The 27,980-nt window shown below is 39.8% G+C and overlaps 1 protein-coding gene across 1 annotated transcript; it reads right to left on the bottom strand.

The window, feature by feature from the left end:
• Nucleotides 1–208: 208 nt before the first annotated feature.
• Nucleotides 209–25,561, bottom strand: COPB1 (COPI coat complex subunit beta 1). The gene is made up of 22 exons (XM_061610308.1): nt 25,120–25,561; nt 22,358–22,507; nt 21,181–21,410; nt 17,907–18,076; nt 16,209–16,323; nt 15,443–15,535; nt 14,982–15,119; nt 13,582–13,701; nt 12,823–12,930; nt 12,492–12,638; nt 11,656–11,801; nt 10,406–10,502; nt 9,827–9,987; nt 6,572–6,692; nt 6,021–6,248; nt 5,698–5,877; nt 4,771–4,915; nt 4,560–4,679; nt 4,154–4,299; nt 3,510–3,599; nt 2,754–2,909; nt 209–547 (listed from the first exon to the last, which is right to left on the bottom strand). Exons 2-22 carry the CDS (start codon nt 22,446–22,448, stop codon nt 488–490), a joined length of 2,862 nt encoding a protein of 953 aa, XP_061466292.1. The 5' UTR covers nt 22,449–22,507; nt 25,120–25,561; the 3' UTR covers nt 209–487.
• Between the last annotated feature and the right edge of the window lie 2,419 nt (nt 25,562–27,980).

Below are 27,980 nucleotides of genomic sequence, written 5' to 3'. Positions count from 1 at the left end.
GCTGCATGCCCCTCCCACCCTCTGTCCACATATGCTGTGATGACTCAGCCGGAGGGAGGTCAAGTGAGCACCTTATCTTGGCCATGCCCACCATTCGCATGTGGCCTCTGGAGGGAATGCGGCTCTCAGGTTAAAAAGAAAAGATACTTAACTCCTGAGATAAACAATGCAAACTAAATCACACACTACAATAGATAAACTAGCGATATGAAAACGGGAAAAGATTATTTTATTTTATTTGAAATAGTACATAGAGGAGACTAGACAACATGACTTTGAAGGACATTGAGGAAAAAATGTAGATTTAGAGTTTTATCAACAATGATCTTGGAGCGATAAGTAAAATCTACAAATTATTTGCTGGAATGCATTCAGCACAAGAAGATCAGCTTCTACAACCAAAGAACATAGAAGAATACAAGGTGTTCTGAATCCAACAAGCAAAATTCCAAGCATTTAACTGTAAATAATCAGAAGAATCTTCAGTTTATAAATTAGTTTTCTTCTGAGAGAGATTGATTTTGTCACCAAGACTTAGAGCCATTCCCTGCAAAAGATATCAGAGAATCATTGCATTTTAGATTAATAATTCATTTACATGTTTACCTATTTAGGTGCAACAGAAATAATTTTCTCTCCATTTATACATCCATCCCATAACAGCTGTTATCACAGCTCAAAGCAAGATTTTTAAGGTTGCGTCTGTTTTATAATAGGATGCTGAAATAGTAAAATTGCAAGAAACTCTTGATACAGAGAGAAACCTAAATTAGCACTGGCTACTTTGCTAATCTTTTGAATCTCCAGGTTAAATGTGGCCAAGCCTGCAGCTGTGACTGTCACATTAAGAAGCATTACTTGGAAGAGGGGGAAGTCAAATGCAAGCTTAGCAGAGAATAAATAATAACTGGAGCATCATATTTTCATCAAGAGCAAATACCCGCATTTTCATTTCCTTTCAAATAAGCACCACAATTTTTTGCAGGCCTCTCCTATCTTTAAGGCGTAATGCCACGAAGAGAGGGATGGACAGAGCTTTGTAATACTGATACAAGCTTGTATTCTGGTCATGAGGTGGTAAGGGAAGACAGCCTTCTGCCCTGAAAAAGAGGTTTCCACTCCATTCATAGAATCATAGAATAGTAGAGTTGGAAGGGGCCTATAAGGCCATCAAGTCCAACCCCCTGCTCAATGCAGGAATCCAAATCAAAGTATTCCTGACAGATGGCTGTCCAGCTGCCTCTTGAATCCCTCCAGTGTCGGAGAGCCCACTACCTCTCTAGGTAATTGGTTCCATTGTTGTATAGCTCTAACAGTTAGGAAGTTTTTCCTGATGTCCAGTTGAAATCTGGCTTCCTGAAACTTGAGCCCATTATTCTGTGTCCTGCACTCTGGGATGATCGAGAAGAGATTCCAGCCCTCCTCTATGTGGCAACCTTTCATGTACTTGAAGCGTACTATCATATCTCCCCTCAGTCTTCTCTTCTCCAGGCTAAACATGCCCAGTTCTTTCAGTCTCTCCTCATAAGGCTTTGTTTCCAGTCCCCTGATCATCCTTGTTGCCCTCCTCTGAACCTGTTCCAGCTCATTCTAGCTCATATTTTGCACATAAGGTTATTGTAAATTAATGCCAAGTTTTTAGCATGCAGTGTGAGTAGCCAGCTTTCAATTATTGTTTTCAACACCCTTATATACATTATGGCAGGGATGAGGAACCTGTGCCCTCCAGAATGCTGTAGAGAAAGGCCACAGCACAGTGGCAATGCACCTGCTTTGGATGCAGCAGATCCCAGGTTCAATCCCCAGGTAAGGCTGGGGGAGAGCCCTTCCTGAACTCTTGGAAAGCCACTGCCAGTCAGGGTAGACAGTATTGACCTTGATGGACCAATGGGTCTGACTCAGTATAAGGCAGCTTTCTGTGCTGGATTACAGCTTCCACCCATCCTCACCACTGGCTACCCTGACTGGGGCTGAAAGGAACTGGCGTCCAACAATGTTATGTTATATTACATTTCATTTCTAGGCCGCCTTTCGGCCAGATAGGCCCCCAAGGCGGCTTACACACAAATAAAAATACAAATACAAAATACAAATAAGAACAATACAATTTACAAAAAAAAAAATCAAACTAACAAAATGCTAACATTTCTAAAAAACAAGAACAGCAACAGATGGAATGCCACAGAATTCCCATCCCTGCATTCTGCCGCAGATTATCCAGTTTTTTCTTAATCCTCCCTTCTTTCACCACTCTGCAGCAGAGGTTTCTTTCTTTGGGGTGGAGTTCATGGGGAGAAGTGGTGGGAAAGTCTTATTGCATAAGTTGCCTTCTGCTTACATAAGTTTTGGGTGCAATCTTGTGTTTTTCATCTCATCCAGAGAGTTTTTTTTAGTTTCAGGGTGTTCAAAACCCAAATCCCATTTAGAACAAAAAATATGTCTTAGGCCCATGCAAAAGCATCATTTATAGCTCTTTGGATCCTTCCCTATATGCTTTACAAGCTACTTTTTCAGGTGTTTTTCTGCTAACAGATTTATATCTCAATCCTAAACAAAAATTTACTTGGAAATTCACCTGGAACTTTCAGCCAGGATGATATACTTAGATCAGAGCCCCACTTTAACTAGCTGTCCTAACACAGAAAGACATTAGCCAGATTACTTATCAGATAGTATTAATTTGGAAACTTCAAACAAACTCTGCAAAATTGGCTTGAAAATTCACAATTTGAAGGATATATACAAAAAATTACCTGACTTTTTGCACGAATTCTTATGTGTCCTGTGACTGGAGCATCAGGCCCAAGATGAATTGGCTTTTCAATGCTAACATTTGCAAGTGCATCTTCTCCGAATATGGACCGTGCATAGAGATTGGCAGCCATGAAGCCACAGTAACCAGAAAGTGCCTAGAAAGCCAATAAAATTTCTTTTTTACTATTGGAAAATTAACTCACAGCTGAGCAGGCCTTTTGTGTATTGCTTTATCTTTTCCACACTACATAGTATTTTAACTATATATTTATTTTACTTAGACACACACACACTTCCCAGAAGGGACTCAAGGCAGATGATGATAATTATAATGTTAATAATAATAAATACATGAACTCAGCCTGGAGCTAAAATAATGCAACTAATGGATTTATTAAATCTCCAGCAAGAGATTAACCAACTCCTAAATCTAAAAGACATGGTGAATCACATAACGGCTTGGATCCTAAGTTGTTCTTCCATTTTTGCTGAATCCCCTTTCATTTAGAGCACTTTGCAACATATCCCAAGAGTCTCCCTATGCTCAAAAGCAAACTATCAGGGAGATGTAGGGAGCTACTGATGTGAGGGAGAGGTGGGAAAGCCCCACTCCATGAATGCAACCTGATTCATTTATGGAAGGGAAGTTAGGCTCCAAGCCAATGTATCTGGGCATCAGAAGAGATTTAAGTTCAATGAAAGTGGTTTTATTTGTGACTTGAGATCAATTATAATTTATCAGCGGAAGACCTTACCTTTTCTGGAGTAAGGCACTTCATATTAGTTGACTTTAATATATGTAGTAAATATTCGTTCAGATCTACTATATTTGTATTCACTGTAACCTTCAAAAATAAAGAAATACAAGGACAATTATCTTACCAAGTTTTTTTAACATTTTTGTTACAGGTCTACAGAAGGTAAACCCAGTCAAGGCTGATAAGATACATCACTGCATCTTTGTGGAAGGCTGTTAAGACAGCATGAAAACAGGGGTTGCTCTACCCCAAGAAGCAACGTTTAGAAGAATGAGATCATATACCCCATTCATATTTAGCGTGACAAAATACTGTTAATCAGACATTTCCAGTATATTTGAAGGGTCCTGTACAACTAAAAAAAAATATTAAAAATCTGTAAATTCTTTTAAAGAAAATTCAGCCCAACAGAAATCACAGTGGTACGTCCAAGCCAGAATGATCATTTTTCTGAAAGCAGTACACTCCTTCAAATGCAAAGGGCTGCATAAGGTTGTATACTTAGGTTTACACACATGCACACACCAATAGTGCATCTGGTCTAGAAAGCTGCTTCTGAAGGTTAAAAAACCATAGATAACACACACGAACAGAGCTGTATGATTTCTTAGTAAATACTAATTTAAAATGTAGGAGCTCACTTTGTTTTCCCATTCAAATTCTGCCCACATCTGACGGAACTCTGCATCAGTACAAGCAGCAGGTTGGATGTAATCCATGATGTCAATATGGATGTCACTGAGGACAACACAGTTTCTGTCACTGGCTGCTCCAGAAACATCATACACTAAAAAAAGACAAACAAATCAGCAGAATGGCCAATGTTGTGTCATGTGCAAGAGATTTAAAGTTAAATGAAACTTATACGCCTTCTAATTCAGAGTAGAGGCATCTTTGAAAAATAGCATTTTCCCTAATGTCTTAAATACTGCATATTAAAAATAATGCTAACATTGAAAAGCACATTCATATATTTAATTCTTATCATATGGAGTTAAAGCACCATACTTTTAAGATTTCTTAATTATTGTATATAATATTGCTTACCAATGTTACCAAAAATAATTCCATTCTCTGTGGAAGCAACTTTCACATTAGCCTTAATATTGGCAAAATCATGTGGAGCAAGTGTCAGGGGAGATGGTTTTTCAACAAGCTTCAAATCACCTGTTTAAAAGAGGATACATAGATGTCATTTAGAGAAAGTCCAATTAGAAGTAAACAAACTTATATAATTGTTAGATATGGAATAATTTACCTAACGTAGCTAATTCTAGTGTGCAATTCTGCAAAGTATCACTGGTCTGGTTTACCACCAGCACATCCAATACAATATCATACTGGTTGACATGAACATATGCCTCTGCATAGACTGGATCTGAGAAGCCCGTCAACTGAGTCACCTGTCAAACATAAATAGAGATTTAGGTTGCACTTCCATAGGAGTAGGCCCCTTTGAAACTCAGTGGGACTCACTTCTGAGCAGACACGTATACGATTGTGCTGTTAATATTTTATCAAAAAGCTGGAATAAATAGTTGAAAATGAAGAATCACTAGCGAAAATTGTTTTATTCTCTGTGATTATTTCTTCCACTTAGGTCAAAAAGGAGTCTTAAGCTCTTTCATATTCCAAAGCATTCTGATTAATCCGAAACCACAATTATCCTCTCCAGTGTCTGTATCCTTTTGTACACAATACAGCTCTAATAGATTAATCTAATTTCCTTGTTTTGCCTGGTAAAACAACTTATAATGTTTTTAGTGTTTCTGTTTGCTGCCCTGGGCTCCTGCTGGAAGGAAGGGTGGGGTATAAATAAAATAATAAATAAATAAACTTATCCTGTAAGTTTCATTGCTCTTCATCGGCAGCAACACTCCCTATTTGCAGAGTTTTCCCCAAGGCTTTCCTTTGCTTGTTTTAAAAGATAACAAATATCCCTTTGCTTTAACAATGCTGCTCACATTTACTAGACTTTTCAATATGCTTTCCCATATTACAATCCAATGCAAAGGTGACTGTGAAGTGTTAGCTGCCTAATTAGTTTGCTGCATAGAAAAGTGGCCTTGAAAAAATGTCAGCATTATGTCAATTGCAACTATTTAAAAAAAAACTATGGAAAGAGAAAGTACTTCCTTAGTTTCAGTCCCAGGGACTGTCTGGGTACACTGATATTTTACACCACCTTGTTGAGCTTGGAAGCCAGTGGATCTGCAGCTTCTTTTCTTTGTGTGTTCCCCATAGCAGCTAAAAGACTCAGCTGAAACTGATCTTCCTTTGAGCTCATTTCATTTTTAGCAGTAAGTTGCATAAAAGAAATGGGATCATCTGGCTGAACCGTCACATTCCTCTTCTCAGACTCTTTCTGTGGTAAGAAAGAACAAGAACTCGTTATGATATGCATACCCACAACAAAGTAAATCATTTAGTCATCCCTCAGGGACTGTTACTTGGCTTTGTCAAGCCCTATAAACATCACAATTACACAGAGTGATTATGGGCTCTCACCTTCTGAGAGAGTTTCTCCTCTTCCAGTTTGGCAGACAACATGTGAGAAAGAGACTGCCTACACTCCTTGTTGAATATATCATTCATTAGAGGGGAGCATTCTGACAGCACCTTCAGGCAGAGAGAAATCCGATCCACATCGTCATCTGTAATCGGTTTCTTGGGAAGAGATGACTTGCCCAAATGGAGAATCGTGGCCATGAGTAACATTGCCTCGGCTACAAAGGACTGAATGAGGAGGGAAAGGGGAGAATGCTAAGGTTTGCATTTTCTTTTGAATTCTGCAAACTCAAAATTCGTAAAAATAACACACAAAACCCAATTAAAATATGATACACACATTACATCTGGAGCTGAGAAAATTATGTGCAACAGCAATTTGTCAGCTTGAAACTAAACAACACATCTTAACACAAACAAACTGCAAAATTCTGAAGACGACTTGTGTGCAGAGTGATTGTCCAAAAGTTATCAACTTCAAGTAATTAGCGTGAGCGGTCCTTTCACAAGGCAGAAATCACTTAAGAATAATTCGAAGAAATGTAACTTACATTTTGTTTCTTTTTTTCTTGAACCAGAGCCACATAGCGTAAAGCAATCTTGGTCAGAGTTGTGGCAAGGGAGGCTGCAACATAGAAATCCCCATCCAACAAAAATCCTCTCAGTGGAGGTCTATAAAAAAAAAAAGGGGGGGGAAGCAATCTTGAAATTTAGGAAAACAACATCTGGCACCCCCAGATGAATCTATTTTAGGCTCGTCTTGCTTAGCGATAATGGAGAGACTTCAAAAAGAAAGAACTCATCTTCTTGTAACTGAATATTTATAAATGAGGCTATGTGAGAAAAACGGAAAAGATGGCCTACATTTAAAGCAAAGTTTCTTGTGGGCCTGTCATCTATATATATTTAAATGTTTACAACACATTTTTATATAGAGCAATATAAACCAGAGGAAACCAACACAATACCTTCCAGATTATGTTGGACTACAACTCCCATCAGCCCCTGCCAGCATGACCAATGATCAGGTAGGATAGGAGACGTAGTCCAGCAACATCTGGAGGGCACCACAGTGGCTACTCCTAGTTTAAACAAATCATCTATCATGCTACCCATAATAAACCCTCAAAGCATACATGTGTACTCAAAGGAGGGGAGCCATGTGCATGAATACATGAATTTCTGGGAACTTTTGTTAACATTAGCATCTTTTCTATTATATCCCATAGCTCCCTGATCTAAGAGGATTTCAATGTGTGGCGTGTTCACTGCTTTTCACTGATGATGGAGCTGTCGTGTGGTTATCACAGTAGCTCTTGGAATCCATAAATGTTGGTAAAATGCCATTGCCCAGTTTGACAGTCTTCAATACAGCAGGACCCCACTCATACGGCGGATTATGTTCCAGAACCCCGCTGTAAAGCGGAACTCATTGAATAGAATGGCACGCAATGCCTGAAAACCGCCATAAAAACGGAACAAGCGCCATATGAGTGGGGCTTTAGTCTAATTGCATCTAATTGAGACCGCCGCATTAGCGAAGCGCCGTAAAGAGAAAGCGCTGTAAAGCAGGGTCCTACAGTAACTAAAAACAGAAAGTCTCATGATTGTGCTAATGAAGTAAATTCTCTGTTCCTTCTCCCTCCAAAATTCAACAACGACAACAGGACAGAACATCTAATATATTGGGCATTATTCCAGCTTGCAGCCCATATTATTTTTACCATTAAATACTCCACAGAGAAGTAAAATAAGGATATGTCATAAAAGTTTCATTTACCACTGAGAAAGAATACATTTTAGCATTGCACAGGAACATCAAGCTGCAACTTATGTAAAGCAAAACACAGTAAAAAGAGCCCTGCTGTATCAGACCAAAGGATAATCTAGTCCAGCATTCTGTTCTCTTAATGGCCAACAGGAAGCCCACAAAACAGGACATGAGTGGAGCAGCACATGCCCGCTCATGTTCCCAAGCAAATGGTATTTGGAGGCATACTGCCTCTGATATGGAGACAGTACATAGTAGAAATAATATCCAATTAAAAATGTAAGATATAATAACATTTATTCACATATTTATTTGGGCATTTATATCCCCTCCTTCTAGGATCAAATCAAAGTCGAATCAAAGAGGAAAACATTTTAATTTGTATCCAACACCAGAATCAGTGGTGCACTTTTATGTAAAGTACTACTCTTTTATTTATGTCCCAAGGTTGCCTGGAATTTTGTTTCAACTGAAAGCTCAGGAGGTCTCCAAAGAACTCTGAACAGAAGAAAACTAGCTGGAAAGAAAGCTATATACAAAGGATTCACTGGCAAGGTGTGCTCTTGCAAGAAGTACTGGTATTTGAAGGTATCAGAGATGTACAAGGAGCTCAACAGTCTTTAAGAATAGGCATATAAGTGCAGAGCCATTTCCGGGCCTTATCTTCCATTTCCCATCTTCCATTTCCCCCCCATCTCTTCCTCTTGCTGTCTCCCATCCCACTTTTCAGGTTTTTCTTGGGGGTCTCCTATCACTCAGAAGCTTTTCAGGGGGTCCAGTGGGGTTGAGGAAGTGAGAAATTTGCTTTGCCCGAGTGTCTTTTTGCAAGCATTGTTTAGATTTTAATGAGGGGAAATAAAAATGTTGAAAACTGCTAACATGGTAATTTTATCATGCCTCAAGAGCAGTGCGCAGAAAAGCATGCACTTCCTAGGGACAGTCATCCGTGGAAGAGAACCTAAATTACGTCTTTGATTTAAGTTTGATTGGTACTGTAGTTTTTCCAGTTGCACAGGTTGACTGGCATTATACCCATTTATTAAGTTACTAATTAATTTTATGAAACAATGAATTTCTACAAAACAAGAACATTCCACCCCATATTACTGGGACTGTAGGGACTTGGGGTTTTTTTGGTAAGCAGCTTTGCTCAAGCTGCAAACAACTCTTTGTTTTGTCGAAGCACTGTGTACATGCCCTGTGCCACTGCAACCAGATTCTGTTCTCCAATGACTCAGCAGGACTCACTGCCAACTTGTAGATATCCCATCCGAACTCAATGCCTGCTGCCAGTGGTATGCTTTTCAACTTCTCCTTGCTTGCTAAGAGACTAAAAGGCTCCCAGGAATTCTGTAAAGAATATTGTTCCTTAAAAACTTGAAACAATATACTCTCTTCTGACCAAATGTCAGTAAGGACAGAGCACCCTCTTCTGTCCAGTATTCACAGGTAATAACTGCTGCAGTCTGTACAAGCAAGTGCCATTACTGGAAAGGTAGTAAGATCAGAGAGATTACATGCTTAACAAAGGAGCAGAAAGAATATCAGGTACAATACAATCACAGTCACTGTGGCTCTTTGTCTTCCTGCTTTTTAAAGCTGTTTTAGTCTGGCTATTGTGTTTTAATGATGGATCACTATTTTTATACTTATTTTCATATTTTGCAAGCCTCTTTCTGGAGTAGAAAAGTAAGGTATACATTTTTGACTAAATCAACTGAATGGCACTGGCAGACTTGTACAAACATTGGCTCCCCCCCCCAAGAATACGTTTATATAAATACTGGGTGGTATACTGCTCCCAGTGCTATTTTGCCAGGTGATACAAATGCTCCCAGAAGAGGAGGGGAGATTTTCCCCAATTTCGCCTTCCCACAGCAGCTTCCAGGCCCTCCCCCAAACAAATTTTCAGGGGCTGCTGGGTGAATCAGGAAATATCACCTCCCTACCTCTTCCAGGATCAAAAGCCCTTGAACTCACACAATGGTACCAATTGGATATCACCCACTGCTAACAAAGGCAAGAGCCAAATCACCTGTCTTCTTCCTTTTTGGCAGTCCTGGAACTACTAAGGGCACTCTGTGTAGCATATGTTCCCATTTCAGTAACCAGTTTTTGGACAGGACCCACAGTGATTTCCTCCTCAGGCTTCAGCTCACCAGTTTCTTTCTTGATTTCAGATTCTACTATTGGGATCTGAAAGATTAGCAAGGAGATTGTTAAAAAACGTAACTGCATAAACTTCAGCCTGAAAACAATTCTTGACTTTTGCTATATTGTTTCAGATGGCTCACAGAAAACAAAGTCTCCTTCTATAAGCAGGCTCATATAATTTATCTCTTATCATAAACCACACCCCTTGTTCTATCATCTGTTAATGAGGCTATCAATTATAACTTCAATATAATGAAGCTGTGATTCATTTATTTAGCAGAAATTACTAGTTGGCATTAGCATGATATTGTTTTTATGTATTCCTCCAATGAAAACATTCGCAAGAAATCAGCAACTGCAACCCATTTCAAAATCCTGTAAGAGTCTTTCAAAAGTTTATTTTTCTCTGAAATGTACAAAAACAGAAAAACAGATTTTGATTAACAATACAGACACATACCTCTCCCAGTGATCTACGGACTTCTGTCATGACACTCTGTATATCTTCCTTTGTGCTACAGTATTCTCCAAGGATCCAAAGTGCTCCACGATAAATTCTGTAAAGCACAACAAAAAATCAGCCTTGTAATTTTATACTGATAATCGATTCATACGGCAGCCTTACACATTTCATGGGCACAACAGCCATTCTGGTTCAAAAGGAACTAACTAGCCTATCAAAATTATTCATTTTTACTTGGCATAGGCTCAATTGTCAACTGATCTGTTCAGCAGAAGTATCAATTGCCCACAGGTAAACACATGAGGGAAGAACACTCTCCTACCCCAATCGCTCTCTCAGTCACCACTATAGATCTCTTTCCTAGGGGCAGAAAAGGTGTTGCAGGAACAGAAGGAATGCAGGAGGAGGATTTTAAAGGAGAAAAGCCCTGCAGTGGCAGGGCTGGTATCAGTGGAGAGAAAGTGAGTAAAGAACAGACATGCAAATAGTTTGTCAACAATTAATTGCAAGGGCCAGAAGATGAACTATCAGCATAATCCCATGCATATTCACTTAGAGTAAGCTTTGTGGGACTCACTCCAATGCAAAGTGTGGATAGGATGGCAGCCTGAGTGACCTTTCAATATTGCTTCCCCAACCAGAGACAGCACATACCAGATAAATGAACATATCTGGGTTTCCTTCCCAGCAGCTCAAGCTGCTTTTGAAAATTGGAGAAGCAGGATTACTGAGTATCTGCACTACAAATGTTGGACAGATGTTAAAAATGTACTGCACAGATACCAAGTCTTCATCAAGATTGCCCCTGGTTACACAGAATACCCTACGAATGAACATTATGCCCTGAATCATAGTATGTTCGTAATTTAAGAACAGCCACTTGCTGCTTCAGTGATCTTTTCACAGGAACAGATTAACTGCCCAATTACTTCAGATTTAAACTCCACTATTAATACTATTCTATGATAAACATAAAGGCGACACATCTCATACAAATGTGATTTAGATCACTAAGTTTTACTCAATGCAACAGAAATGAAATTTATTTTCACATCTGTTCAGAGGCAAAAAAAAACCCCTTAAATAATAAAAGTAATTCTTATTGTTAGGTTTTGTCCAGACATCTGCACCCAGTTCATTTTCGTCAACTAGCTCCCCATTTTAACAACTCTGATGGTATAATGAACACAATATCTTTAAATCCAAGTAGTTAAGCGTTGCCTACGTCAGGTATACATTAAACTTACTTGACAGATTTAATAGAATGGAACACGTCCAGCATCTTCTCTACAATAAGCGGTCTGAGATTATCGAAACGCTGGATGGCTTCTCGCACAAACTCCAACACATCAGCAGCTGCAGCTTCATTGTAATCACTTAGGAACTCCATCAACTAGGACAAGGGTAAACATGCCATACAATTAGAAAGATCAGCATCCTAGTGGCTAATACAAGAACTAGAAGGATATGGATTGACTGCACCAGTTTAAAAGTGCTTCAGGATCAACCTTTTCTGCCAGTCATGATACAATGAACAAGGTGGCATTTAGGGCACAATTCAACAGCAGGTTCTCATGCATAGGGGCCAATAATGTAAGAGCAACCCAAACATAGAGATGGTAGTAACTCTGGCCCAAATCACATTAATTTCAGTAAAACTTGGGCACAAAAAGAATCCTAGTGGATTTAGCGCATTCTGACTGAATAAAGTTGTTCTTGAGCATTTGTAATTCATAGTGACACATGCCAATTTCTTGTTTAAAAATGCATAAGTTTGTCTAGATACCTTCTGGCAACAATAAATTTTATTCGTCAAACTACTACTCCCGTTAAAAAGAAAACCTATAATAATGTAACTAACTGAAAATAAAATTATGAGAATTAGTATTAAATTATTTTAAGTAATTTATACTGAAAAACAAACAGGAAACGAACAAAGTTACAAAGCAGAAAAAAAATGTGGGCTAAAATAATTAGCCCTGCATAAGGTTTATAGGGCTAGTGTAAGTTAAACTAAAAGTTATTGCACGTTAAGTGTAACAAGAATTGCGGAATGGGGGGAAAAGTTGAATGAGTTGCATACCACAGGAATGACATTTGCAGCCATATCAGGGAACCGGACGCTACAAGAATGTAATGTCCGAACAAGCAACTGTCTGTATTTATCAGTGTCTTCATGTTCTGTCACATTATTTGTTTTAATTACTTCTTTCTTCAAAACGATCACCAGCTAGACAGAAACAAAACACAAAATGATTATGGATTTTTAAGACAGACAAGATAAAATATGATTAAGGCTAAAATCCTAAGCACAGTTTTTCAAGAGTAAGCTCAACTGAATTCAGACGGGCTTATTTTTGAGTACGCAGGTTTAGGATTTAACTGTGGAAAAAAAAGAATCTCGCCTGTTTTACCTCTTCTACGTTTCTGGAAGATACAAGATCAAGAGCCAACTGCAAGGTCTTTTTGCGCACTTCCAAATCTGGAGTACTCAGAACTCTTAGTATATCCATTACCAAATCCTGAAATAAAATACACTTCATTTGTAGACATGGAATTATCAGTTAAAAAATTGCACTTTCATGCAATTTTGCACAATTAATTTGTGCAGTATTAAGAATTTCTAAACAGTTTTGAAAGCAAAAAGGGCAGACTTGTACACAATTGTGAAGGATGCTACCTGCAAATGCAATCAAGAAAGCAAATGTTTTTGTTTTTATAATGAAAAGCTACGATTTTCATTGAAGCTATGATTTTAAGGCACAGAAGGGCTACCTAAGGTGTCCCTTGCTGGACTGTTTTATAATCAGTATTTCCTATTTCAGTTACTTCCCTCACCCCTCCATGTGTTCACAAATGCAGACCCCCCCCCCAAGAAAGGAAAATGCAGCAGGGGTGGGGAGGGGGGGTGGAGGTACAGGATTTTGAGCAGAAAAAACAATTATTGGGGAAAAGATTAAGCAGCCTCTTCCTAAGGCAGCTTTTAATTCTAATCAGCACATCAAAAACCCATTTGTTGCACACATCAACCAATCAAGATACTTTGCATGCTTTAACAATTGTAGATACAATAATATAAACAAAATCCTACACTTTCAAAAACAATCATTTCTACACAATGCACTATGAACATTTGATTTTACTGATGTAAATCTTGGTACTTTATTGCCTACCTGTAGTACTCTTTCATGGGCTGGGTGATCTTTGAGTTCAATCAAGCGATCCAAGACAATGAGCTTCACATTGTTGTCGCTTTCTTTAATAATCAGGTCAATATAGCACTGAGCGGCTGCCTTAAGTTAAAAAAAAAATGAAAATGCATTGAACATTCCCATTTGTGATATAGGAAAAGCATACAAGTTGAGAAAACAGATCAGGGGAAAGAATACAAGCATTTTCAAACCAACAGGAAACGTTACACACTTAGGAAGATTGGCAAGCTTGTAAAACATTTGCCAGCACTTAAACCTATTAGCATAGAGCAGAAGACACTTAAATGGCTTGCAGAAGAATGCTATGGTTTCTCTAAAGTGTATTTTCTAAGGTTCTCTCTTCACCTCTACCAGCACTTTCAGAACAATGGACACACAGGCCTGCTGAGGCTTGAGTCCTGGAGCCTCGCAGCTGGCGGGTGCTCCCCTCTCCCCCCCAGGAGGAAGCAGAGGCAAGAGACATGGCGGCAAGCCGCACCAGAGGAGTGATAACCTTTTACCTGCATGTCGCCCTCCTCCATGGTCAACATAATTTCAGTTTTCTGACACTTTTATAGAGCGGGGAGGGCGGCTTACGGGCTTACCTTGTGAATTCTGACTTTTATACTGTGTTTATGTATAAGGATATTGTTTATGTATTTTGCTTTGTAAATTAATTTGATATTTTTTTTATTGTAAATTGTAAACCGCTTTAAGGTCTTTTAGATAGTAAGTGGTCTATAAATGTAAATAATAATAATAATAATAATAATAATAATAATAATGGTCTTAGTTGCCCAAGAGAAAGGAGACCTTTGATTTAATTTGTCTGTTTGGCATACTCTGGTAGTTTGCATGGACAGCTGCAACACAGCAGTTTCCATCAACACTGAGGTATGGCTGAAATATGGTATGTACACTCAGAGCACAATTGTATATTACATGTGCAAAATGCAGCACAATTTTGCACCCATTTGCAAAATAAGATGCTGTACTTCACTTGAAGATTAAGATACTTAAGTGTTCTGTTACTATGGCACCTCTGGACAACACATAGTTTAAACTGGCTTCCTTCTACCTGGACCCATTATGTAGTTCAGTCCTGACTTAAGAGCAATATCATTAAACTGCATTAAATGATTACTGAGCCTCTGATCTCCACAGAAGCCTCAGAATGTTTTATTTGAAATTATAAATTGGACAATGGTTCATTCAACGTTCATATCCATGTGCCAATAATCAAGAAACAAAGATGTACTTCAGTGTGATGCTTTTAACCTTTATATACCGTTACAGGCCTTAAAAAACCTGAATACCATATGATACTGACATCAGGGAGAGTTAAGAAAACACTTTTAGCATGTCACAATTCATTGCAGTACCTTGATTGCAGTTGGTGCACTAGAAAGTGTAACTAGTGTCCCTGCTGCTTCATATTTTACTGCAGGGCTTGATGACTGCAGTAAATTGTAGATACAACGAATGAATCGGGCTCTTTCTGATGGATTAGCATGACAAACCTAGATTTGGAAATAAGAGATGCAGAAATAATGTTCACTCACTGAAGGAGAAACAGACATTTCATTTTTTAAAAAATCCTCAGCTGCTTAGTTCCCTTATGCAAAACACACGAAAAAAGTTGAATAAATGTTGGGAACCCTACAAACATTACTAATAACAAAATGAAGAATATAACCAATATGGCAGTCTCATGCAAATGACATCATATTCTAAAAAATGCAACAGTTTGGATCTGACAAAATGCAAGCAGAACTCTGCTTGTGGAACATGGCTTTTCTGGCCTCTCCTCCTTGCAACAGCCCCCAAAAGCCAATTCTTATACCTTATAGATTAGTTCCACAATTACGAGTTGTAGAATGTCACCAAATGTCTGGACTTGGTCGATGCAGGTGCTCAAGTAATCCAAAGCTCGATCCTTTAGAAACAAACACAAAAATATTTCCAAGTATGAATTTTGCCATTTCTCATTTATAATTTAAAGTAGCATTTATTTATTAATTAAATGTGTTAGTCGTTTTCCTTCACAAAAGTGAATCCAAAGCAACTTTCAAGTGACTTATTCATGTTACATTTTATATCCCACCTTTCAGTTTACCAGGGACACTCACATTTACAATAGTTTATTTTTATTTATATAATCCCATCCATGTATGTGCCACATTAGAAAAATAAGGATAGGTCCCTGCCCCGAGGGATTTACAATCTAGAAATAGACAAAAGGGAGGAGGAAATGGAGTTGGATAAACAAGGAAGAATATGTGATTCTTGCAGTTGCACATACTTAGGCTTACTGGCAGTAGGGTAAGGGGACTAGGGGATAGTACAGAAAATGTGTGTGTTTAAGAGGAATTTGACGGAAGAAAGAGAGATGGCATCAGAGTCATTCTGGGAGACAGTTCCAACCATAAGGGGCATAAAGGGAGAAAGCGTGGAGTTGTCTGAAGGAGCAGCAGACAGTCAGATGGCTTGGGTTGGTGGAGCTGGATGAGTGAAGGTCAAGCAGGGATGTGATAAGATGTAAGTTAATGCAAAGCAAGGGTTAAAGCATAAATCAAAACTAAGAGTGATCTGGGGGACATTATTTTCACCTGATCAGCATGAATAAGCATCATGAAGGCATTTCTTTTGCAGCTTGCATCTTTCTCATTCACCAGAAAATCATGGATCAGTTCAGGAGCATCAGGTATAAGATGCTCAAAGTTTCTTTTAAAAGAACACAGACAAAGGTTATATTAATACAAAATGTAGATGTTGTAGCCTTTTGAATAAAAGTTAAAGAATCATTGTTCTGCACTCAGTCTTTGTATTCTAACATCAGCAAGATAACCCAAAATAGACAATTTCCCCTCCATTATTTTATCTAATGCCATTTTTGCAGGATTACAACTATTTACTTTCCTTTAAGTCTGTAAATGTAGAGGACCATAAAGAAGGTGAATCTGTAACATTTTAACAATATCCAGGCTAAAATTCAGGAGGCTACGCTGCAAACTCCTAGTGATCATGATAACGTCAAACTTTTCCTTGTGCACTGCTTGGCAAGCCACTCTGAAACATTTAAAAAGTACTTTCCAATACAGTGCTGCAAAGAAAAAGCTACCTATAAAGAGGTTTTATGGATTGTGGTCTCAGTTTATTTAATAAGCTATAAACACTTGAGTTAAGTCTTGCAATTTAATTTTAGCCTAGTTTACATCAGCTCAAGCCAAAAAGTACATTTAAAATAAGCAATTCTCAAAATGAAGTTCAATGTTAACTTGTCACAACGGCTCAATGTCATTTCTCCATTAATCTGAGTAATACATCGGCTCACAACCATCACAAATAGAATAAAAAGCTATCAGAAAGTGGTAATTATCTGTTCTTCACAGTGACCAAAGCAGCTCAAGGTCTGCAGATTTCTGTGTACTTGTAGAGGGGTATCAGTACAGATTTGGCCAGCTCAATTCTAAGGTCAATGAATGATATCCAGTTGGAGTGTCAAGCTTGCACAATGGACTTTTACTTGTGTAAACATGACGCTCCCTTCCTCTCCTCCCTGTGTGCCCCCCCAAATCCACTTGGGAAGGTCGGGGAACACTACAAAGCTAATGGGGAGTGAAGGAAACTGCAGGGGGGAAGGAGAGGAAGGAGAAGTTGCATTGCATTCACTGACACAACACACAGTCTCACCCATAAAGATCAGATGAATTAGACTACTTTCCATATTTGATTTAACTCTTACACATGAAAATGAAAAAAGGCCTTTGATAAGTAACATTCCAATGCAGCATGTGCTAGGTTAGCAATAACAATATAAACCAAACTCAAAAATATTTATAAACATTTATGTGCTAAAAGTAGCAACTGAAGTGGGGTGCCCAATCCACAATATAAGAACCACAACAGATAAAAATTGTGAATTATTTTGTTACCCATTTTATAAACTGAAATAAGATTTTGAGTTTTTACTAATGATGAGCAATGTTTGATTTTATAATTTGATCATTATATAATTACTAAATTTTCTTTAGAAAATATAAATAAATAATTGATTAAAAACTGAAATGCTTGGGATGGATAATCATGAAATGCTAAAGAGAAACAAGGAAAATGTAGCTATATTTCTAAAGGTCCTTTGCTTAAACACTGCAAATAGGGTTCATACATTAAACAGGGAGATATATGAAGCATTAAAATGAAAAGCATAATTTTAGATTGTCACTTGGATTTTTTAAAAAAAAGATATAGTGTTGGTATGTTCCTGACCTGGCAGCTAGCGCATCTGGTAAATTTGCAGAATTTACCTGTAAATAGTATAGATTGCAAGGACTGCATTTCTGCGCACATAGCTATGGCGATGTTCCAGACATGCACGAATAGCTGGCATTAATGGTTCCAGTAGTTCTGCTTCTTTAAGCTTGCAAAGGAAACGAAGAGTGGAGCCTCTGATGAACTCGTTTGGATGCTGAAGATCCTGACACAACAAAATCAAGATGTTTTGTGTATTTGGAAACCAAGTACAATTACATTCCAGTCTTCTTACATCATCTAAACCTCCCTAATGTGAACAAAAGCTAATATAATAGAAATTTGACACTCACTTTTCCTATAAAGCCACATCTTGGTCCAAAGAGTAGCTTTAAATAAACAGAACAGGACAAAAATGTCTTCTACTTACACACTTACAGGATCTTTGGATAAAAGCCACTGCATTTCCATTCTGAGGATAATAGCTTGTTTATAGTTCACAGAAAGCTGTTTTTTCAGTTCTTAAAAAACTTTGACAAAGATTTATTGGACTTTCAACAATATTTAGGATTAAAAAAAAGAACTCTAAAATTATATTCTCCAAAGTACTTCCATTAAGTGGCTATGTGCAGCAAAAAACACTTGAGCAGTATTAGCTATAGAACAAGAATTGCTCTGCACACCACACAGACCCAGGGTATATTAACTTTTCTGAAATGTTATAAGGCACCTGTTATCCAAAGATGGAGCACTAGTGGGTAATTAAAACATACTGACCCATTAAAAATAAAGTTGAAGAATAAAGAACACAGCAATTCAACTGCACATAGCACAGAATAGATATTTCTACAGCCAGGGTTCTCAAACTGGGCATCTGATAAGGACATTTTTATAGAGATCTGAGCAGATGCTAAGATGGGAAGAAGAGGCAGTGATCTGACCACTCCTGAAAAAGCCCATCCTGGACCCATTGGTTTGTGACAACTACCGACCGGTTACAAATACCCCCTTCTTAGGGAAGGTGATTGAGAGGGTTGTGGCACAGCAACTGCAAGTACTCTTGGATGAAACAGATTATCTTGACCCATCCCAGTCTGGGTTCAGGCCTGGTTATGGGACTGAATCGGCCTTGGTCGCCCTGATGGATAACCTTTATCAGGAGAAGGACAGGGGGAGTGCAACCCTGTTATTCTTACTTGATCTCTCAGTGGCTTTTGATACCATTGGCCATGGTATCCTTCTGGGCCGACTTGGTGAGATGGGTATTGGAGGTACTGTTTTACAGTGGTTCTGATCCTATCTCCAAGGTCGCTCTCAGAGAATAGCATTGGGTGACTGTCTTTCGGCCCCCTGGCAGCTGTGCTGTGGGGTGCCACAGGGTACCATCTTGTCCCCCATGGTGTTTAACATCTATATGAAGCCCTTGGGAGGAGTCATCAGATTTGGGGTGAGGTGTCAGCAATATGCTGATGATATGCAGCTCTATTTCTCCATAACATCTGAATCGGGAGAGGCCGTGCAAGCCATGGACCGCTGCCTGGACTTGGTGGTGGGCTGGATGAGGGCCAATAAACAGAGGCTGAATCCTAGCAAGATGGAGGCACTGTGGGTTGGTGGTTCCTGAGTTCGGATGATTGGTCGGTTGCCTACTTTGGATGGGGTCGTACTCCCTCTGAAAGAGCATGTTCGTAGTCTGGGGGTGCTCCTGGATACATCTTTGTCCCTAGAGGCCCAGGTAACCTCAGTGGCTAGGAGTGCCTTTTATCAGCTGCAGCTAAGACAGCTGCGGCCGTTTCTGGACTGGGATAGCCTGACCACTGTTGTCCACGCACTGGTAACCTCCAGGCTGGATTACTGTAATGCGCTCTATGTAGGGCTACTCATGAGGCTGGTCTGGAAGTTGCAGCTGGTGCAAACTGCAGCGGCGAGACTGCTCACTGGGGCAGGGTATTGCCAACATGTCATCTCACTGCTGAAATAATTGCACTGGCTGCCCATTTGCTACTGGGCCAAGTTCAAGGTTCTAGTTCTGGTGTACAAAGCCCTATACAGCTTGGGATCAGGATACCTGAAAGACTGTCTTACCCCTTATATACCCAGTCAATCACTGAGCTTTGTAGGCGAGGGCCTCCTGCAGATACCATCTTATCAGGAGGTCCGTTCTGCACAACATAGGAAACGGACCTTTAGTGTGATGGCACCTACCATGTGGAATTCCCTCCCTTTAAATATTAGGCAGGCACCATCTCTGTTATCTTTTTGGCGCCTATTGAAGACTTTCCTCTTTCAACAAGCCTTTTAAGTTAAGACCTATCCCAGTCTGCATCTGTGTTGGAATTGCTTTTAATATTTTTTAAAAAACATTTCCCCCCAAACAATGTTTTTTAACCCTTTTTATTTAAGATGTTTTTACAGCTTTTTTAAATAATGTTTTTAAAGTTTTTTTTAATGTATTTTAAGGTCTGTTGTTGTGATGTTTTAAAGTGTTTTTACTGCTTTTGTTTGCTGCCCTGGGCTTCTGCTGGGAGGAAGGGTGGGATATAAATTAAATAATAAAAAATATAAATAAATAAACTTCTGTTACAAAGCCAGATTTTTCTGACATCTCCTTGGTGTGCTGCAACTGAAAACTTCCAGGATGAATTAATCATGGTGTCTGATTACATCTGAATTCGCAAACTATAATTACCGCAATCAGAACAAACCAGATTCAAACCATGCTCTGAACTATAGTTTCCCAGTTCAGATGTAACAGGAAAGTACGTTCATCTAGGAAGTCTTCAACTGCAGTGTGCCGAGAAGGCAAGAGAAGAGAGAATGTGCAAGGATGGAGCAGGTGGGCACAAGGTTTATGCAAATTTCAGTTTAATAAGCCAAGAAATGCAAGTCTGACTGCTTAATTGGTGTTAATTTAATTCTACTCATAGTAATTTGTTTCTCAATTTTGGCAGTTCCAACCATGATAAAAATGTAAGAATCTATTATAGAGGTGGGCTTGTATTTCAAGTTTATGATCAAATCAATTATATGTCACAAGAATAATGTGAGCAGACAAGAAACTAAGTTGGCAGCTTGCTGCTTTCAGTGGGACATCCTGAATAAATTCTGAAACACAGAAGTAAGCCCTACGCTGGCATACGATTCTAGTGAAACAAAATACTAGAAGCAATTCTGCAGCTGGTCAGCAAACTCACCTAATAATGGCCTATTCAAAACAGAGGAAATTAGAAGTATAAAACTGTATATTCTGGTGAAATTGTGGCTGATCACACATTATGTCAATCAGATATTATGGTTCTATGCCACAAATACAATAAATAGAAGATTAACCTTTCTGTAGGCATCACAAACAAGGATCATTTCTTGCAACAGTCTACCATCTGGAGTGGTCTTGGGAACAATCTCCCAAAATACTAAAAGCAGTTTTTTGATGGTGTGGTCTTGAAGAGGCAGCACAAAACGAATAATAGTCATCAAAAGTCCTGGTAGCTTTTCACCATTTAAAATCATTATGATTACTTTCTTCAAGGCCTCTGTCTTAGACTTCACATCTCCTTTTTCTGTTAGACAAAAGAAGTTGTGTAAGTTAACATGAAAGTTAAGCACCCAATATGTTAGCACAACAATTCTTAATTTTTGTTGTATTGCATACCATCATTCTGGCTACATTTTGTGACATGATAATCACTACATGGGAGACTGTTTGAAAGGCTTCCACACTTTGACACAGTGAACTGCAGCCTTCACCAACCTGGTACTCTCCAGATGCTTTGGACCAAAGCTCCCATCAGCATGGCCTATTTTGGCTAGGGTTGATTTGGAGTTGAAATCCAAAACATCTGGCAGGATGGTGTGCTATATAATCCAACCAAAAGAACATGCAGGTGACAGGAAAGTGGAAGCATTGTTGGGTAAAAACTGTTGGGTTTCCACATGCCTCATGTTACTGAGCTGTTTGTCAGTGAAGACAATTCCATTTATGGCAAATTCTTAGACATTCACCACACAAGTGGATGCTTGGAAAATTTCCAAACGGTGGCTCCTCTATGGCTGTAATGCGCAAGAGCTGCATACTGTAGAACACATGCAAAAGTAGCAACACCTGCTCAGCAATGCTTGCACTTTTTCTGCAACTCCTTTTTGAAGTACAGCTCCAAAAGAGTGCAGAAGGCATTGAGGTTTAACCTGTCATTCATCACTGTCTGCTCTGTAAAATGCCTACTCTGCCTCCCATCTTTTGTGCAGTGGACCTGAAGGATCTTCTCCTCTCATCGACGTGTGGCCTGTTAACTGATTAAGCCACCGCTATATACTTTAGTTAGTTTAGTTGGTTTTAGTATTTGAAGACTGTTTCACAGCTTTTTAATGTTTAAAGGATTATCATTTTATAATTTTTATTTCTTTTTGTACACAATTCTCACTGCCACTATGGCACCATATGTAACTTAAATATTTGAAATAAATACACACCTAACTACCAAAAAGTAGTCCAGAAAGCATTACTTACCTAAGTCGTTCTTCAAGCTTATTTCAGATGGTGGCTCTGAGTCCATTGGAACGATAATTAACGTATAACATACATTCTCTGCAGCTGTCATTGTGTCTCCTTACCAAAGCTCTCGCAATGCAAGAGCTTTTTAAAGATGCGTCGCGAACTCTAGAAAATAAATCCATTAATAAAACTAATTTATAACTATGCTTCTACATGTAGCCCAAGAGTAGCCCCCAAAGTTTTCCATCAAAATTATGTATTGTACTGAACTCTGTAGAACAATGTCCTGTATTGAAAAGGATGCAACAGACGTACAAACATATACAGCCAAATTCAAGGGGAACAGCGTAGCCTTGTGTTTAACAACTCTCCTGGTAGCCACAGTTATCCAGAAATTTCATACAGCTGAGGCTAGTAACTTTTGTCAGCTTATTTACACGGCTGGAAGAGTGGTACTAACCTTAACAAAATGTTTACATGTACCAAAGCTGCAGTCCCCTATGTCTATTCAGTATTAAGTATTTAAATAAGCATATACAGGATTACACCGTCAGTGTTATAAAGCAGGACATATGAGTAGCAAATGTGGTTTGAACACAGCAGTAGCAGTATAGATATCCAGTTATGAATTGTTATTTAGATGCCCCATGAGCTTTACTATATAATTACTACAAACCTTCATTTTAAGAATACATACACAATAAGGTCCTAAAAAAACATAGTTGGCTGTACGTTCACTAAAATAAGCAGGAATGGCATAAAAGTTAAATACTTCAAGTTCTATTAATTTCGATACTAGAATAAAATACAGGCTTAACCTCTGTTGGGTTCACGTCCAATGAGACATCACTCATAGACCAAATCTTTTTTGACAAGTCAAATACCAAGCCCTAAGTTATACTCAGGAGGAAATTCTAACTTTTGACAAAGTCCCTTACTATAATCTTAGCAGTCATAGATAGGAGAAACGGTCCCCTTACGGATGGGTAAACTGCTGAAAAAACAGGAAGCATAGGGCAGGAATGGATTGTTCACAAGGAAATGTAGTATAGGAACCCTCAAGGATCTGTCTTGGGACGGGTGCCATTTAACTTGTTCATAAATGGTCCAAAGAGCAAGATTTGCAGGAAAAGTGGCTAAGTCTGCAGTTGTCAGCAAATTATTCAAGATGGTGAAAACTCAAACTGATCATGAGGAGTGCCAAAAGAATCTCTCCAAATGAAGTGCAGGCATTTGCACAAAACGGCAAATGAGATTTAATGTAAGCAAGTTTAAGGTGTTATACATTAGGATAAAAATTATCTAGATTCACATATACAATAAAACAGTATACAAATGACTGGGAAAAAGACATTGGGATCATGGAGAACCGCTAATGAAAACATTGATTCTGTGCACACACTAGTAAAGGACAATTCTATGCTGGGAATTATTAGGAAAGGGAATGATAACGAAGAGGCCAGTACATTACCCTGATATAAACCCACAGTGTGGCCACATCTGGAATACTATGTATTTTTGATCACCCCACCCCAAAGGACATCATAGAGGTGGAAAAGGTGAAGAAAAGGGAAAGCAAGATTATTAGGGGACTAGAGCATCTTCCCTTTAAGAAGCAGAGGCTAAAGTGTTTGGGGTCCTTAACTTAAAAACAAAAGAAATGAATTGGGTGGGACAGGACCTGATAGAGATCTATAAAGTTATGCATGGTGTAGAAAGAACTGATTGATTTTGGTTTTTTTGTCTCTCCCATAACACAGTTATCCAATGAAACTGATTGGTAATAGACTCAGGACTTAAAAAAGAAAGTACTTATCTATACAATGGCCAATTAATTTAAGGACTTCACTCTTATAAGTGAAGCTATTAGGTCAGATAAAGCATTTCTTTTTTTAACTTTATTTTAGACATTTTCCCTTAATTTTTTAACTAAGTTTCACAGACCCTCTTCTGTGGTACTCAGTTCAAAAACAAAGCACATACATTAACAAGGATAAGTCAATTAACAGTTATTACCCATGACAACCAAAAGGAATCTCCATGGTCAGAGTTGGTGTGCCACTGGACACCAGTTAATGGACAGCAACAACGGGAAACAGCCATGTCCTGTTTGTGGCCTTCCCAGAGGCATCTAGTCGGCCACCATAGGAAACAGGACGCTGGACTACACAGATCCTTGTTCTGGTCAGACAAGGCTCTTCTCTATGGGGCTAACCCTCAGCACGCTGGGGCCAATCAATTAGTATTTTTGGACAAGTTTTTTTTAAGTTAAAATCAAACTTTCAATTTATTTCCCCTTCTTTTCTTTTTCAGGCTAAGGTACCTGGAAAGAAATTGAACACATGTGCTTTTAAGCCCAGAAGAGCAATTCTACACAACCGTCCCAACACGGCACTCTGCATTCTCTCAATCCCGAGAGAGATCCCACCCCACCCGGTTTTGTCCTCAAAACTTCCAAATGCAGAGCACAATCCCAATCAACATGCATTGAAAGAGCGGCTACGAGAGGATACTTGATTGATTGCTATTAGGCCCCGTTAAGGAAGCTGCAGCCTGTGCCTCCAGTAAGGAAAAATATTTCATTAGGAGGGTGGAAATCACGTGGAGGGCCCTTCTACATTTCACTACAACCCGGATCACGAAGCCCCGAGGGCACTCGCTGCCTTCCCCCACGCTCACCACCCCACAAGCATCTCTTGGGCCCCGCTCCCTTCCCTGCCTTGTTACTCTCTTCCATGCCTCCGGATCGCGCAAAAGTGGGCTTCAGGCGCAGTTACCTCTGCTAAGGGGGTCCCCGTTCCGAATTCGGAAAACGGCCACCGTCTCCTCAATACACCTAGCGGGGCTCCCCGTCTTCCAGCTCCTCCTGGCGCCGCTGCCTGCTCCAGCTGACGTGGAAGCACCCCGCGCACAGGCCACATCGATCGTACGGCGGCCCTAACGGGACACGCCTCCGCTGTTCGCCGAAACGCGTGCTTCTTCCGCTCTCCGCCGCGGCCTTGGCTTTCACAGTAACATCAGTGTTTGTTGCATCAACCCCACTGCTGAAAACTAGGGCAGCAGTCGCTTCCTCTACTTGAAATAAATCATGGGGTAATTTTTATACGAAGGGTAGGGATCCTCACTCCCGTGCATCGAATGGGCCTCTCCAGACCTTTGTGTGTGTGTGTGTGCGCGCGGGTGTAGTTATCCCGGGTAGAGTGTCCTAGACCCTTTACTTTTTAGGGAGCAGGGTCCCAGCCAGTTCCCTGTGTAGGAGCCAATCAGCATGAAAAGGGAGTGGGTTAGCCACTGAGAAGTGTTGTTGTCCTCTCATGCTGATGGGAGACAATCAGAGTGAAAGGAGGTGAGTAACCCACTGAGAAGACTCTTCTCAGTAGCTACCACACAGCCTCCCCTTTCATGCTGATTAGTTTCTAGGAATGTCTGTTGAAGTAGAGTGTGGCCTTGGGGATAGCACAGAGAGCAAGAGAGATGAGAGAAAGTGGAAAAGGGACATGGCTGTGAGGGGGCATGGCAGAACTATCATGAAGGGCACCAGAAGTGCCACTTTACTATTTTTTTAAAAAAAAGAGGCGCCAGCCCATACTCATACCTTGAGACAAACACTATTTTGTCCAGCATAAAATGGTTGCAATGGGGAGTGGGGAAAAAAAAGATGGTCCAGCACTCTGTACTGGTGAGTACTGTCTCAAAAAAAGCCATATATTTGGGATAGGGAGTAGGCTTGCCAGGTTCTTGGCCTGGGACTGATCCTGTATCTTTAGGAGAAGAGAAAGTCAGCCAAGTGCAGGTGTTCTTGCAACCCTGTAATGGGAAAAAACCACAAGGTGGAATTCTCCCTCCCCCCTGCACAATTATTAAAGATACAAAAGACCTCTTGGAGGCCGGGCCTGGCAACCAAGAGGTCTTCAGTATCTTTAAAAGTTGTGCAGGGGGAAGGGAGAATTCCACCTTGTGGTTTTTTCCCATTACAGGGTTGCAAGAACACCTGCACTTGGCTGACTTTCTCTTCTCCTAAAGATACAGGATCAGTCTCAGCCCATGGACCTGGCAACCCTAATAGGGAGCCTGTGGCCCTCCAGATGTTGACAGGCTACAATTCCCATCATCCCCAGCCAAAATTGCCAACAGTCAGAGATGATGGGAGTTATAGTGTAGCAACATCTGGAGGGCTACATGTTCCCCATCACTGATGTATAGAAACCAGCATACTGGACAGATATAAAATTCACATTCATTGTACCACCCACTTTTGCCTCTGGCCCTACCCATCACTGACATATGGCTCCATGGGAGGTTGAACAGAAGGGAATGATGCCCTCAAGCTAAAAAAGCCCCCCCTTTTACACAAATCCAGCTTATTTCAGGCACATACAGACCCTTAATTACCAAACAGTATCTTGTAGTATTTCACTGAAGCACCTGCTTCTATGTCTACTTCAAAGTAATAATTTAATGGGATTATATCTATTTAAAAATATTTGTAAGTCAGGTGTTCAGGTCAAACCTTACCCTCTGGAGGTGGCTGCCAATGCTATGGAAATGGACTGCCTTCAAGTCAATCCTGACTTAAGGCTACCCTATGAATAGGCTTTTCATGGTAAGCGGTATCCAGAGGGGGTTTACCATTGCCTCCCTCTGAGGCTAGTCCTCCCCAGTTGGCTAGGGCCTGCTCAGCTGCTTGCCACAGCTGCACAAGCCAGCCCCTTCCTTGTCCACAACTGCCAGCTGGGGGACAACTGGGCTCCTTGGGACTATGCAGCTTGCCCACGGCTGCACAGGTGGCAGGGCACGTAACCCCTGAGCCACTCACTGTGTGGGTGATCTTTAGCTGGCCCTTGACATCCAGGAGACATGAGCGAGGATTTGAACTCACAGACTCTGGACTCCCAGCCAGGCTCTTCTCCCCACTGTGCTACACAATATATAATCCGTAGGAAGCTGCTTACATCGAATATAAGGAATCAGAGCTTGGAAGATTACTTTTAAAAAGCAATACATTACAGTTACAATTACTTGGCCCAAAAAAGTAGTAATTACCGTTACAATTACAATTGCTCTGAAAGTAACTGATTACTTTTTCTCAAAAGTAATCACTACAATTACATTTCAGTTACTTTTTTTAAAAAACTCCTACAAGGTGCTGGCCTTGGCTGCTGCACATCTAAGAAGCCTAAAACAATATTAAAAATAAACACACACACACAGGGGGTAGTAGAATAAAAAAAATTATCCTTAAGATTAACATAATGGCATAACAGAATCTCACATCCCCCCAAGCAATGAAGATACCCCAACTCTTGAAATCAAATTTTACACTTGAAATGCTTTTATAATATGTTTCTGTTATGTCTCAAAAGAACAAGATGCTCAAAGAGCATGTCAGACAAGGAATGTCTTTTTACAGTCATTACGTTGCCACCAGTACTGAACAGGCGTTCTACTGCGGCGCTTGAAGGCATGCCTGTGTTGTGCTGCAAAAAACACCGCAGCACACGTGGAAAGCCATGGAGTGATGACACTTCCCTGCTGGGAGACCTCAGGTACCTCACCAGTTCCTCCTCAGCAGTGTCCACTGCTGACTTCTTGCCCTGGGGCAGAAAGTTAAAGAAGTCATCTTCTAAGTCATCTCCTT

This window comes from Rhineura floridana, chromosome 2, assembly GCF_030035675.1.
Source record: "Rhineura floridana isolate rRhiFlo1 chromosome 2, rRhiFlo1.hap2, whole genome shotgun sequence".
In the NCBI taxonomy this organism is placed as follows: Eukaryota; Metazoa; Chordata; class Lepidosauria; order Squamata; family Rhineuridae; genus Rhineura; species Rhineura floridana.
This window is presented reverse-complemented; position numbering and strand designations above follow the sequence as displayed.

Excerpts from the sequence above, each read along its gene's own strand:
- COPB1 (XM_061610308.1), bottom strand. The coding sequence starts at position 22,448 with ATGACAGCTGCAGAGAATGTATGTTATACGTTAATTATCGTTCCAATG. Across the intron at positions 21,411-22,357 it reads AAGCTTGAAGAACGACTTAG|AAAAAGGAGATGTGAAGTCT; the intron begins GTAAGTAATGCT and ends TTTGTCTAACAG. Across the intron at positions 11,802-12,491 it reads CTGCAAATGTCATTCCTGTG|TTGATGGAGTTCCTAAGTGA; the intron begins GTATGCAACTCA and ends CCCTTGTCCTAG.